General features: G+C 37.3%; 1 protein-coding gene across 7 annotated transcripts in view; it reads left to right on the top strand.

Moving 5' to 3' along the window:
• The window catches only part of LOC106666629 (dynein intermediate chain 2, ciliary), a 38641-nt gene that overhangs the window by 12874 nt on the left and 10119 nt on the right, over window positions 1-15648 (top strand). For 6 of the 7 annotated variants that reach the window (XM_014393955.2, XM_024230125.1, XM_024230128.1 and 3 more), the window contains 2 exons: window positions 1225-1594; window positions 15421-15628. In XM_014393955.2, the coding sequence (XP_014249441.1) occupies window positions 1238-1594; window positions 15421-15628 (565 nt within the window). In that variant the 5' untranslated portion in view covers window positions 1225-1237. Of the gene's footprint in view, window positions 1-1224; window positions 1595-14522; window positions 15347-15420; window positions 15629-15648 lie in introns of those variants that run through there. The other variant, XM_024230130.1, reaches the window with a different exon arrangement.

The raw sequence follows: 15648 nt of genomic DNA, 5'->3' as shown, positions 1-15648 counted from the left end.
TGTAATAATAACCTGTATTGTATGTTGATATAATAATTTGTTATAAGATATAAAAAAATTGATATATTAAACATAATTGATATATAAATTATTTATTTATAATTTGTTTTGATAAATTCTATATAAAGACAAATTAAATAAAGAATAATTTTGGTTGTCACAATAGATAATATCTAATTATTATTATTTTCAAATAGTTGTTTAACAAGCTGTTTGACGTATTATTACCATAATGATGTGTATCAATATAGTAGATAATTTTAATCGTATTTTTGAAGCATTTTAAATTTTATTATTTCTAATTTATTATTTGTTAATCTTTATTATTTTTAAAGAAAGGGATAGTGTGGGTGATTGAGCAAGAGAGTAAGAACGAAAACGAGTTATAGAAAGAGAGAGACTANGAGAGAGAGAGAGAGCGAGAGAGAGAAAGAGCTAGAAAGAAAGAAAGAGAGAGAGAGAGAGAGAGAGAGAGAGAGAGAGAGAAAGAGGAAGGAAAAAGAGAGCAAGTGAGTGAGTTACAGAGGAAAGAGAGAAAAAATAACGTGAGGGAATGAGGATTAAATTGAGTGACGTTCATTAATCCAGTGAAGTTCACAACAAAACGTCATTAGTGTATATTATTATTTGATCTTCCTTCGAATCCATTCTTTATTTTCTTTAATTCTTCTAGTTCTGACTGGACCATCGAGGGACATTCGTCCCTCTTAGACGCAGTATTGAGGAACGCAGTAACAGCTCTGTCCCGATAATAAACACTGAAAATGGAAATAGAGAGAAATTCGATAGTTTTATTAAAAAGAGTTGGAAAATGGCAAAAAAAGTTTTACATTCAATAAAATTGTGATTTTTATGTAACTTGCCGTGGTTAATTTTGTATAGTGTCGTATAGTTAAGGCACAGATGGTGAGCAGAAACGCGTCTTTCAGAGCAAACCACGAGGTCGATCGGGAACGACCAAATGACAGGTTTATCACTCCACAGACCCCATGAAGAGACAAATCAAGACTGTCTAACTTATATGAACAAAATTGATCTATTTGCCCAAAAAAATCTAATACGTTGCTATTTGAAAAATAAACCGCCATGGTAGTTTAACGGCAGAGGACAATAAAAACTTCAGAATAACTCCGAATTTGTTATATTTATCGAAATTTTTGTCACGGATTGTTTCATACAAAATAAGGCAATATCAGCTGATAAATAATGGATGTATCTTTTCAGATAAATTGTCGGAATGGCAATGGTAAAGGAGAAAAAGGCAGAGGTGGCTGCGGAAGACGCCGCACCGGCACCAGTCGGATTATCCGAGATGGGGAAAAATTTGCTCAAGCTCGTTAAAGAAGCTTCAACCCAGTCGGCCAAGGCGAAAGAGAAGACGGCCGCCGTCGAAGCTCAAGCGAGTGCCAAATCCGCCGCACCTGCTGCACCGACAAAAGCGGCCAAAGCTCAGGCGGAAGGGCATCCCGGCGTTCACGCAGGCCCTACGAAAGGGCCTAAAACGGTCGTCGATCCTCCGCCTCCCTCTAATGGGCAAACCTCTGTAAAACCGGGAAACAATAACAAAGACGAGACCCCGAAACTTTCAAGACAGGTATGCTCTGATTTACAACCTTTAGAAAATTGTTATTTTTATGGGTCTATTTCTTATTTATTTTTACCTGTCTCATTTCTAGTTTTGGAAATTATTTATTTTACGAGAACAGCATGAAATTTATCCTTTCTTTTAACGTTCTTAAACAATTTATTATTAAAAACCTTGACAAAAAAACAAAATAACCACCAGAAGAAACGAAATACTAAAATTGCGAAAATAGGCAGCCCAAAATGATCGGTGACGGCCAAATTACAGGTTCACCGTCCCAAAGACGACAGAGAAATCTCATATTCACAAAATACAAAAAGAAATCGAAAACGAACTTGTGTCGTGGCACTACCTTCTCTCTTTTTACAAGAAGTTTTATTTTTTCTGTCTTAAAACATTGAACATTGACGATTGAAGCATAGATGTGTCGAATTCAAACCAAAAAATGGGTCATCGTAGAATTTCTTATTTAATTGGGCAATGTTTTGAATTTTTGTCGCCGATGTCTGAGGTTCCACGTAAAAATTCATAACTCCTCTCAACTTTATCCAAATTCAACATTATTACAACCCGATTATTTGGAGATCGTGAGATGCGGTCTGGTGTGACGTTGATTTACAAAAACATTTTCTTTATGGTGCCAAAGTTTCGATCTTTCAATTAATTATTCTTTTTATGTAAGGTCGTCTTTGAGATGAAGAAGTTAGTGTCACGAGCGGGATTCGAACCCACGACCTTCCGCTTAATATGCCGCAGCTCTATCCACCTGAACTGACGTGCCTTCAAAGTCCGAAGACCTTAGAATAAAAATATAATTAATTAAGATAATTATTGGGCTAGTGCATAAATAATGCAGGTTTTGAAAAGGTAGGCGTGAAATTTATCCTTTTTTTAACGTCCTTAAACAATTTATTATTCAAAAAGCCTTGACAAAAACAAAATAACCACCAGAAGAAACGAAAGACTAAAAGTGCGAAAATAGGCAGCCCAAAATGATCAGTGACGGCCAAATTACAGATTCACCATCCCAAAGACGACTATTTTTAATTTTTATAAAATAAAGAAAATATATTCTAAATATTTTCCATCACTATCTATCTTTACCAACGTGTAACAACTTTTAACTTTTATTGTAATTATGTAATAAAATTTGCTTTTTGCTTTTATATTCTTATATTTTTTATATTGTATATTTTTATATTTAAACATATTTTGTAAATCGGATTAATTCCGTAAAATATATTATTATGACTATTATTAAAACTTTCAAACGACGGCACCAATCTACAGGAAACTTCACACCCGCTTAGACCCTACAAAATATTTGTAATGTCACAAACCTGGCCTCCATAAATAAATTAGTACAGCAGATATGAAATAAAATATTTAAGAAGTTGTCAAACCGCTTTCAGTCAGACAAAGCCAAAAAGTGAATCTTCAACGTTTGATAGACAATACTTCAGACTCCACCTTGAAATCTACTTTCGAATCTGATACCTATCTTTGGCTCCGTCTGGAAACAAAACATTTCAACCGCTCGTTGAAAAAGCAGAACGTGTTCTTCATCCATTTGCCACAACTTAGTATGCCAATCCTGACTTTCTAATCTAAATACCCAAGCTGTATACGCCGAACCCGACACCCGCCTCCAGCTATCAAAAATTAAACCCAACATATCCAAATTGTGCAGGCTAAAACAACCGCACTCTTCCCGTTAATTCATTAATCATTAATCCATTATATTTAGTGGTCTATTGACCAAATTACTTCTTTCAATTACTTAATCTGTTTAAATTCGAAAAGTTATAGGTTGAGATGGGGAGTTGGTGTCCGAGTGGATCGAGGTCACGATAGCTCAAGTGGTAGAGCAGCGGCGTATTTAGCCGAAGGTCGTGGGTTCGAATCCAGCTCGTGGCACTAGTGTTTTTCATTTCAACCAAAACCTTACATAAAAAGATTAATAATTAATGTGCAATTCTGTTACTTTTGAACTTGGCTTGGGTTTTACCTACTTTGATTTACTACATACTATAAGTATCTAATTTTAAATACTTGAATGAGAGGGGTCCGCCCTGAATTGTGTTCTGTGAAAGGGGTCAGCTGGCTTTGGTGGTTTGGGAAGCCTTGTTAAGAACATAAATTGCTTAGGAAAGAGAGCGTGTAACCTAAGATGGGCAGAAGTAAATTTTCTCGAAGCTTAATTAACTCATTCAAACTTAAATAAATCCAAGATTGACGTTTCGAAAAACAAAACAATTTTTTTTTTATTTATTTTTTTATTCCTTTCAGAAAGTAGGGCGGCAATACTGCTTTTTGACTGTAAGAACGGTCTTTTCGACGGATTAAGGCGTTTAGAATGTTTGTACCTGTCCGATTATAAATAGCTGAAAGGCCTGTCAGAACCGATTTCAAATTGAACATGGTTCGATAGCCGAACGCCGAAAGTTAAGTTCGTTTAAAAATAATCCGGTAATAAATTTCAAGTATAACGGTACTCGCGAAGTGGCTTCATTTCAAAGGGGGAAAACTGTAATTTTCAAAACGATCTCTTGATAGAGAACGCACTTAACTATTATATCAATCTATGTAGGTTTAGCCATTGACCATGTTAATTATTTCGATTAATGTGTGGTGTTTAATGACGTAGTGTAGATGTGTCATTCTTGTCTGTCGTGTTGAGCGTGTGTGTATTTGGGCCCTCTCAACAAACAAACACTTTGAGCCCTGAAGATGATCTCAATAAAGATCGAAACGTTGACACGATAAAGAAAATGTTTTTGTAAAACTACGTCACACAAGACCGCACCTCCAAATAATCATTTCGAATAATTATTATTTTTTCTAAGGTTTTGATTGAGATGAAAAATTAGTGTCACGAGCGGGATTCCAACTCACGACCTTCGACTCAATGGTNGGTTCGAATCCCGCTCGTGACACTAAGTTTTTCATCTCACTCCAAGACCTTAGATAAGAAGAATAATTAACTCAAATATTTAACTATTACAGTTGTTCAAAAAAAGACTTTAGGACAATTTTAATTCAAAATAAATAATTATTTGTTGTTTAAGAAAGAGAAACAGTATTGTCGGGTTTGCCAATTACAAATTTATCTGTTTCTCCCTCCGACGGTGAGAAAGCACCAAAGCTCCATGGAGAATAGTAGAGGGTTCACTACCTGGCTGTCACTGTTTTGCAGCTGTTCTATGTCCATCTCACAAACGTACGAGGCAAAACATGCCACGGAATCTTGAATGGGTCTCGTAAAATTCAAAACCAGAGGCTACTATCTCATCGTAAATTAATTGTCAATCTAAAAATATGAAAAATGGTAGAAGAAAAATTAGTGTCACGAGCGGGATTCGAACCAACGACCTTCGGCTTTCTTTGCGTAAAAATTGGAAATAATAATTATTAATAAACAGATAATTAATTAAATAAAATGGAAGCAGTACTCCCTTTATAGGCCAACCATAAATCCACTGCCTACTCTTCAAATAAAAGGAGTTTTATCGAGCTATCAAAATATTTCGATGTAGGTGTTGCTAATCTGCATCACGATATTCTTATGACCTGGCAAAATTGTACCCAAATCTGTACGAACTCTCAGAAATACTTGCAACAATTCCGTCAAATTTGGTACCAAGCAAAAGGCTTTTTTCAAAGACAGGAGCTACAGCATTCTTATCAAGGCATCGACTCCAGCTAAAATTGCACCTGACAATATACATATTTTTATTATATATTATATTTAAGTAGGTAGCCTTAGTGCAGAACTTCTGTCATTGCATTTTTTGATATATTTGTTCTATTATTTTGATATTATTGTATTTAACAATAAAGAAAATCCTTTTCTTCATCTGATATCTCCTTTCACTCGTATCTTTTTTATTACACAAAAATTTAAAAAAAAGTAATTACCAAAATTATGTCAAAACATGGTAGTAAATGTACAACGCAATATCTAAGAAACTAATTTTATTTTTAATGTAACTATATTTATTCTACATAATCCATGTATAGAGAATATGTGACGATGTTGGGAACCAGGTGCTTATAAATAATTGTTTTAATGTCTATTTTATAGAGTAAAAAACTAGTCCAGATCGCATTAAACACAAAATTATTTGCAGTTACAGCAAAACACATCGCGCAGTTCCGCGCGCGGTGTAAACAAGTTGCATGCGGAAGCAAAGTCAATGTATCTCCTTTCTTTGCGATTTTAGGGTTAGAGACAGGATAGGTTTGTAGGATTAGGGTTAGGGATAGGTTAGGTTATTTAGTGTTAGGGGCAGGCTAGGTTCACTACGGATAGAGTCAGGTTAGGTTGTGCAGTGTTAGGGCTAGAGACAGGTTAGGTTATGTATCCATGATTCATCGTTTGTGTGAGGCGGAAATATGCTTGTTCGAAGGGTGAATGTACTATTTTTTTATTTTTATTTACGTTTAAATTAAAAATATAATTTTAAACAATAACCGTTAAACAATTTACCGCGTTCTCCACCCTGTTACACGCAATAAACAGCAGAGTACAAATTCACGTTTTACAACAATTTCACACCACATATGACACCACAAAAATAGTACCACACTTTATGCGAGTGTGAAAAGCTTGGTTTAAATTTTATATTATTTACAGCTGTATTGTATTTTTTCCAAACAACATATATTTTGCAATTCACCCAGGCCCTGAAGATAATCGGAATAAAGGTAGAAACGTCGACAAAAAAAAAATGAAAAAGATGTCTTTTTGCCATATTTCATTCCTGACCGCTTTTCACGACTTCAACAAATTATTTAAACAATAATTGTTACTGGGGCGTCGGTGGCCCAACGGTTTAGGCGTTAACACGCCGCTCATCACTATAAGGTAAAGGTCCCGGGTTCGAATCCAGCGGCCCTGCATTCGAACACCAGCACCCGGAGGGTTGGTATAACCTCTGCTGGTACGAACCCTCAAAAAGAGTTATTGTTCCTTAGTGAGCACTAATACATTCCTTAATAAAAGACGCCAATGACTAGTAGTTTATGAAGTCTTAATTTAGTCGTTATCGATGATTTTAGTCTGATTATCCGCGCTGGTTAAACTGTCAGATGCGTTTTGGCTTTTCGCCATTTTCAGGGTGCCTGTGAGATTTCTGTAAGGTCAAGTAGTTTATCTTGAGGCATTAACTTTGTTTCTCGATGTCTTTGGTGGATTAAGTCTGGGGTTTTTTATTGTTCCGGTTAGTATAGTATTTTGAATAGTGTAAACGATGTATGTGAGCTGTTATTAATTTGTGCGCTTATGTCTGTACTGTTGAGGATTAGTCGATGGTTTTTTTATGGTGTAGTTTGATTTTCTGTCTCTAAACGAGCTTATGTGTTTTTTGCATCTTTAGTGTATTTTTCCTCATGTTTGTCCGATGTATTTGTCTCCGCATTCGCGTGTTATGGCGTATTTGGCATTTTTGTCAAGTAGGTTGGTTTTGTCAATGCTTTCCTTTAGTACTTCGTTTATTATGTTGGTGGACTTTAGTGCTCTTTTACTTCCTAATTTGTTAGTTTGTAAGATGCTGTCCATTTATGACTGTTTTTGTGTCCGTTTTGTTTATTATTAATTATTCCGAACTCGTGAGATGCGGTCTGGTTTGTTTATTATTTTGTTGATTGTGTTTTTGTTACGGCCTATTATGTCTATAGTTTCCTTTACTGTTTATTTCGTGGGTGTAAGAGTTTCAAAAAGAAAAGAAAAAATAAATAAAACGATTTGAGTATTTACATATTTTTTATTTATTCTACAATGCTTTGTATTAACATCAGTATGAATTATTTGTAAATTAGTAATTCAGATATCGTGAGATGCGGTCGGGTGTGATGTAGGTTTCAGAAAAAACATTTTCTTTATCGTGCCAACGATCATCTTGAATCTCAATCTGAATCTGAAGATGATCTCAATAAAGATCGAAACGTTGGCACGATAAAGCAAATGTTTTTCTGAAACCTACATCACACCGACCGCATCCCACGATTTCTGAATAATTATCGATTAACGGTCACTAGTCACCACACAAAACGTAAAAACTCTAATTATTTTATAGTAATTGGCTTATTTCAACCCCTATAAATGAGGATGGGTAAGAAATTTGCGGTGCATGAATTTGTGGATTAAGCAAAGAAGAGAATGATTTACCCATTGTGTACTTCTTAATCTATTACCATCCATAAACTTTTTGCTTTTAATGTCCTTTGCTAGCTTCCAGGAGTCTTTCGTGTCACTATCTTTTCTGAATCTCTCTCCTAAAGAAGAAATATATTCCCCTTTTGTTAGTTTAATTAACTGTTTATATTCACTTCGACTTTTAATGTACAGATTTCACACTCATTCTAAATTACCCATTCGATACAATTGTAATAAAGCCTAAAATCTTTCCTTGTATAAAGACAATATTCAACAATCTTTGCTTTGGCCAGTTCCGATTGCAATTTTTATAATTACAGAAACATTTACATATCATTTGCAAAGATATGACTATTTTTGCGTTTTTCGAAAAAATCGAATTTTGAACAAAAAATTTGTTTTTCGCAAAAATCGTTTCAAAATTATGACCATTTTTGTACTCTATCAAACGCACACTCTCACTCCCTCTCTCTCACTCTCTCTCTCTCTCTCTCTCTCTCTCTCTCTCTCTCTCTCTCTCTCTCTCTTGTGCTACTCTCTATCTCTTACATATCTACGTAATATATATTAACAATCTCATTCTGTTTATTCTCTCCCTTCTTTTTAAAGTGAAATTCATCTTATTACAACTGTTATAAAGCAGAATCCTACTACTTTCACCCTTGTCCAGTAGATCGGTGAAGTTATTGAAAAATTGTGACCATTTTGCATTTTTCGGAAAAAATCGGAGGCATTGAAGGCGAAAAATTTGAAAGAATTTTTTTTGCCAAAAATTTGTATTCAGGTTTTTTGTGACGCTGAAAACGAATATCAATTTTTTTTCTTGCTAAAGGATTTTTTAACCTTCTTTGCTGAGTCGCTCGGTCACAAATTCTGTGTATACTGCAAACTAAATATTTTTAATTAGTAAATATTTAAACAATTAAACCTTTAGATTACTGTGTGGTGATTAGTGACCGTTAATCAATATTTATTTAGAAATCGTGAGATGCGGTCTAGTGTGATGTAGGTTTCAGAAAAACAACACGACACCAAAGAATGGCACAATTACACAGAAGACAAACACTTTGAGCCCTGAAGATGATCTCAATAAAGATCGAAACGTAGGCACGATAAAGAAAATGTTTTTCTGAAACCTACATCACACCAGACCGCATCTCATGATTTCTAAATAAATAAACTTTAGATTACTGATATATCAATAGAATTGACAGATGAAAACTAAAACTTTTTAATCACAATCATTGAAAGTAGGAGGCGATCTTACTAACCGGCCAATAGAAAATTCGCTCTAACCTCTTTCCAGTGGACGTGACAGCTATCTGAGTGTAGGTGGGCCCCAACGTACAAAGAGACACATTTATTTTCAAATGCCACATCCAGAGCGGTGTGACTGATAAAATCTTCAGTGAAAATGAGATTCGAGGAAACAATGGGATCGAGTGCCGTTGGTGAAAGGGTGACGGGCTTGGGGGAGGCTCTCGGAGCAATAAGACCGACCCCTTGATCATCAGTGGGTGTGTATGGCTGGCAGAAACACACCCTAATCCATAACAGTGAAATTCTATTTAATTTGAATGGCAAACATAAGGAAGTTCTGTTTTAGGGGCCTCTGAGGGCCTTCGTTTACTTTTAACTTCGAGATTTTGGGGGTAAAAAATTAGAAATCCTTTTGACTTCAAGGGTTTCACAATTTACAAATGTGTAGAGATTAGTGACCGTTAATCGATAGTAATTCAGATATCGTGAGATGCGATCGGGTGTGATGTAGGTTTCAGAAAAAACATTTTCTTTATCGTGCCNAGTGTGGCGGAAGAGGAGCTTCAGTGGTTCCCTCACATTCTCAAGGAGGGGGCAGTTGAATAATCTGTGTTGGACACTCATCAACTCCGCAGTCGGGACACAGTGGACTGTTAGCTCTACGGAATCGGTGCAAGTAAGCGTTGAAATTTCCGTGACCTGTCATTATTTGTGTGATCCAGAAATCTGGTTGAAACCACTTTGCTCTTGCTCGGTCCTCAATACTGGGTAGAAACTCGTGGGTTAACCTTCCCTATGCTTTTAATCGTAACATTGTGCGCAAGACTTTATCGAGGAGGGGACGGTGTATAGTCACCATCGACGCCTCCTAGAGGAGCTTTGAAGTTCGCTGGAGATTCTTTGATCTCAGAGTCAGGGGAGGCACCCTTCAAACCAGCCCAAGACCGCAAGACCGACCAGCACCCGAGGCTCCGGACGGGCGTCGCCACAACCGAGCCCATGGAATACTAGCAAAGGAAAACAGGGTTGGAGGGATAGGAAATTAAATTTTATCAATTAATTGGATGTCTGTTAAGAATTTTAAAAATTGGTTTATTGATGTCAGTTGGTATTTAGTGTAGATTGGAGGTCTTTGGGGATTTGGTGGAGGGTTCATGCAGAGGTGTATAAAGGAAAATCAATTATGATGTGGGATATAGTGATAGATGTACAGATTGGACATATAGGTTTAGAAGTTCTTTCAAGGAGGAAACTATGGGTGAGCCGGAAGTGTTCAATTCGAAGCCGGGTTAGGAGGGTTTCTTCTGTTCGGAAAGGTCTGGAAGAGGAGTCCCATTTTTTTACATCTTCCTTTATTCATGGAGCTTGTTTCCTGGACAGGCATCCCCTTCACGCCTCCAAGCCTCCCAGTCGAGCTGCGAATTAGAGTTTGTCATAGCAAACGCGCCCAGCGGCAAAGCCCTCGGCTTAGGTAGGATAACATGAATTTTTCTCACCGACACACTCACCGGATAATTTTAAATTTTGTTCCTTTAAATGTAAAATATGTGGATCATGATAAAATATGGATGGTATGGTAAATATGGTATTATATGGATGATAAAATATAATGTTAGGATAATACTAGAGCCATTACAACATTGGGTAGAGTCACTAGTTTTAGTGGTCCACTTGATCAATTAATATATTTCGATTAACTAAGGTTTTTAGTTGAGATAAAAATTCAGTGTCACGAGCGGGATTCGATCCACGATCTTCGGCTAGATACGCCGCTGCTCTACCACTTGAGCTATCGTGACCTCGCTCCACTTGGGCACCAACTTCCTATCTCAAGCCCACCTTTTGAATTTTACCCTCCTTTTTGCCATTTTTGCCATTGGATAGAGTGTAACGATGTACTAAATCAACATCAAGCTGGGTTTAGAAATGGGTATAGCACAATACCAATAAATCCATTACAATTCATGGTCCGATTGACCAATTAATTGAAAAAAGTTAATTGGTCAATCGGACCAAGAACTGTAATGGATTTAATAAACTGAAGTATATCTTCACGAAAGCTCTCCTGGGCCATTTCATTTGTCGCCGAGAATCAAATAGTTTACACGACATTTGAAAAATGGCAAAAAGGAGGGAAAATTGGAAAGGTAGGTTGAGATGGGAAGTTGGTGTCCGAGTGGATCGAGGTCACGATAGCTCAAGTGTTAGAGCAGCGGCCGTTTTAGCCGAGGGTCGTGGGTTCGAATCCCGCTCGTGCCACTGACTTTTTTATCTCAATCAATACCTTACATAAAGATTAATTAATTGAAAAAAGTTATTCGGTCAATCGGACCACGAACTCTAATGAGTTTGACTTTTAGTTGATTTCATCCTTATTTTTCTTACTTATTGTATAATGACATAACATCTAAACGTTGCTGACATAGGATGAAAAAAACCATCCAGCTTTCCAACTGTTGTCGGTTGGATTTGGATAAAATAAAGAAGGGTTATGAATTTTTAATTGGAACAGCGGACAAAGGTGAGAAAAATAATTGCCCCCGGGTCATCCAGCTCAAAAATTTTCAATTTCAAACAATTTTAATCATTTACAGGTTTTTAGAAAAATTCCTATTGAAAAGAATTCTTCCGATTCTAAATTCTCAAAACATAATCCCAGACCATCAATTTGGTTTTCGCAACCGTCACTCAACTGTCCAACAGTGACACCGCGTGGAGACGTTATCTCCTCCTCCTTTAAGATGTGACAGACGGACAGTACTGTTCTGGGGCCTTTCTTGGCGTAAACCAAAGTTTTGATCGAGTTTGGCACCCGGGCCTTCTGTTCATGCTCAAGGGCATTCTTCCATCCACCTACTTACTATCTCATACTGCACAGTTACTTCACTGACCGATTCTTCCAAGTCATCGAAATCCATTCCCTATCCGCATATTTCCCTATCCATGCCGGTGTTCGTTCCTCAGGGTAGCGTTCTGGCTCCTACACTAAACCAAGTGTTTACAGCTGACATGCCATCACATCCCGAAACCACCGCATTCACATTTGCAGACGAAAGAGTGATTCTTTCTAGCCACTCCGACCTTGTCATTTCCACTCGAACCCTCCAACAATACCTCATACTATTAGAATCTTGGTGTAAAAAGAAAAGGATAAAATTTAACACTGACAAATCCACTCGCATTGTGGAGGTAATCTCCGTAAAAAGATCTCCCCCCCCCTGTTTTCTTAAATAATATTCCCCTCCCAACTGCGGACAAGGTGCGGTACCTCGGACTGTACATCGACAAACTCCTGACATGACATCCTCACACACGACCGAAACGTCAGGAGGTTATGACATGATATACTACTTGCCCGATTTCTGGACAAACGTTCTAATTTACCTCTCAAAAATAAAAGGCTGCTTTACAACACCATAGTTAAGCCGGTGTGGACTTATGGACTGGAAGTGTGGGATTCGGCCAAACATTCTGACATTCACCGTATTCAAGCTGCCCAGCTCTTAATACTACGCAAAATACTAGATGCTCCATTTTATGTATCGAACTTAACTACACATACAGATTTACATATCCCTTTCGTTCCCGTTTCGTTAATTTCATAAAAACTTCCCAACTACCGTAAATCAGCACATCAGAAACCTCGCTTCCCTACGAATCCCTCAAACCCTCCCCGCCGATTGAAGAGACAACGGCCGCGAGATTTCCTAGGAAGTGATTGATGGTGATGATAGTGAAAGTGATAATGACACAAGACAATTTTTTTTTTTTTTTTGGATACCAGGGACTGGAGGAGTTCCCTCCTGAGCACTGCAGCTGAGCTGTACAGCTTACTGTACTTTATCCCTGGCTCCATATTTTGGGGGAGGGCTCGCAACACAAATGTGAAGTTGAGCCCCCGTTGTACCGGTGTTCTTCCATCGAAGAAACTCATTTTTTGAAGGGGGTTTGGACCAAATTCAGGGTCGCTGAGATCCGATCCCGCCCCTTCCATTGATGAGTGCCGTGTCAATTTCTTTCAATTGCGGCCACCGGTCCCCTTAGGCGTCAGAAAAAGTCCAGAGGCGACGGTGGGGATCGAACCCACAACCGCGGGATCTACTAGCCGAGTCTGACGCCTTAACCACTCGGCTACCGCGGCCCCCCTTGCTCACTGTTACTTGTTACCTGCCTGCTTGAAGGTAGTTGTAATGTACTTCAAATTAAATTAAAAAAAAAGGCATTTACAAATTCAAATTTTCCTATTTTTTTATTGCGATGAAAATAAGTATTTAATACAAGTTTCGCGCAATGGAAACCCAGCTTAAGGGCTTTAAAGTATACTTAATACATATGATTATTCAGAAATCTCAATAAAGATCGAAATGTTGGCGCGATAAAGAAAATGTTTTTCTAAAACTTACGTCACACCAGACCGCATCCCACTATCTCCGAATAATCATTGACTAACGGCCACTAAACACCTCACATAATTAAAATAGATAACATATATAAAAAGTTACAAAAACGAAAAGACACTTCAAGTAAAATAGAATAATTATTTTAAATATGTACATAAGCTACATAATTTTTTTCGGCTCCTAGAATGATTGTAAATTGGCAAGGACGCTAGTACGTGTGGCTAATATTTTTCGACCTAGTATCACCGAAACAGTTTAATTAAAATCTTCCGTATAGGTAAAGAAAGCTTCAAAAACCAACAGCTAAAGGTTCTTTTTATATTTGAAAACTGATAAGGGGCAGTGGCTCTTCTTGGTATTGGTATTTAATGCGGAGTGCAAAATCTTTGTAAAAGGACCAGGCCGTCCTTGCCTGTCGACTTATGAAAGACTTCCATTCAACAGGTATAGTATGACCATTTGAGTGCAAGTTAAACCAAATGTCCATTGTGTTTCTGCAAGGTCTTCCAGGTAAAATACTCCGAAATCCCGTTCGGTGTGTGTAAACCGACAACGGTTTTGGGCCTGGCCCGTAGACAAAGATCGGCCAAAATCCTACAAGCTAGAGGTTTTCCCTTGCCAATTTCCCTCCTGGAGGATTTCAGGTTTTCCTATGATGGGGCACATCTTTTTTTTTCTTAAAACGTCGGGATTCTTTCAGAGTTTAGACCCTCCTTCGTAAGTTCTGAAACACATATGAACCTCGTTGTCACGAGTCTGTATTGGAATTAATACCATTGGCATCGTAAAAGCTAATTCAATAATTAACGTTAAACTTATTTATTTAGAAATCGTGAGATGCGGTCTGGTGTGATGTAGGTTTCAGAAAAACATTTTCTTTATCGAGCCAACGTTTCTGGACACGAAGCTAAAAGGATACTGAAGGACTTCGCCAACAATGAGAAGAAACTCGCATCGGCCATCAATCAGAGAACTTTTTTGCTGAAATGCAGACAACACAAGGCCCTGAAGATGATCTCAATAAAGATTGAAACGTTAGCACGATAAAGAAAATGTTTTTCTGAAACCTACTTCACACCAGACCGCATCTCACGATTTCTAAATAAATATCGATTAACGGTCACTAATCACCACACGTTAAACTTATTAATTCGTTACCCTGGACTGCCAAACGTTTTTCGATATCTTAAGTGTTGGGTTTGTGTACAGCAAAAGAACTGTTCAAACACAATATGCACAGACCAACATTAATGTGCTATCTTTTGATAGTTTCTGATCATTTTGGTCTTATTTGCTTTTTTTGGTCTGTCTAAATTTTTATTATTTATTAATTCGTTAAATTGGCCTTCCAAACGTTTTTCGATTACCTTCAGTGGTGGGTTTACAACAACGAAAGGACTACACTGATACAATAACGCACAGACCAAAATTAACTTTCTGTCGTTTGGTCGTTTCTGATCATTTTGATCATTTCGCATGTTTGATCTGTCTAAATATTTATTGCTTTTCAATTCGTTACCTTGGTTGTCCAGACGCTTTTCGACATCTTCAATGGTGGGTTTGTGTTAAAAAAAAGGACTATACTGACAATACGCCCAGACCAAAATTAACGTTCAATCGTTTGGTCGTTTCTGTTCTGTATAAATTTTGATTGCATCCCAGTTGGTTAGTTTGGTCTGCTTGGCGCTTTTGGACATCTTCAGTGATGGGTTTACAACAGCAAAAGAACTATACTGACACAATAATGCACACACCAATATTAACGTTTTATTGTCTGGTCGTTTCTGATCATTTTGACTATATTCGCTTATTTGTTCTTTCTCAATTTTGATTGCTTTGATTCGTTACCTCGGCCTGCCAAACGTTTTTCGGTATCTTCAGTGTTGGATTTGAGTCAATCTGACTTAACATATCAGTCCTGTTTAATGATTTTTCATGATCAAAGTAATAAGGAATGTTATTTATTTGTAATACATAACAGTACACAATTTTTCACAAAATATTATGATGTGTCGAAGGTGTTGGAGGAGATCCATCAAAGGGTTTTAGTTTCAATAAATCCACAATTCGACGTGAATGTTGTCGAGTTCAACTTCAAAACGTTTGAATTTCGACCTTCGACAGCGAATAGGACGGTGGTCGTCTTGTGCGACATCCCTGGAAACTTGGTCGAGACGGAGACCGAAGATGTAAGGCGACTATCTATTGAAGAGGAAGACGATGCAGGTGATAATAATGATAATAAC

The sequence above is a fragment of the Cimex lectularius genome, unplaced genomic scaffold (assembly GCF_000648675.2).
Source record: "Cimex lectularius strain Harlan isolate CLEC.00 unplaced genomic scaffold, Clec_2.1 scaffold56, whole genome shotgun sequence".
NCBI classification, from domain to species: Eukaryota; Metazoa; Arthropoda; class Insecta; order Hemiptera; family Cimicidae; genus Cimex; species Cimex lectularius.
Note: the sequence above shows the minus strand (reverse complement) of the source record. Positions and strands in the feature narration are given on the sequence as shown.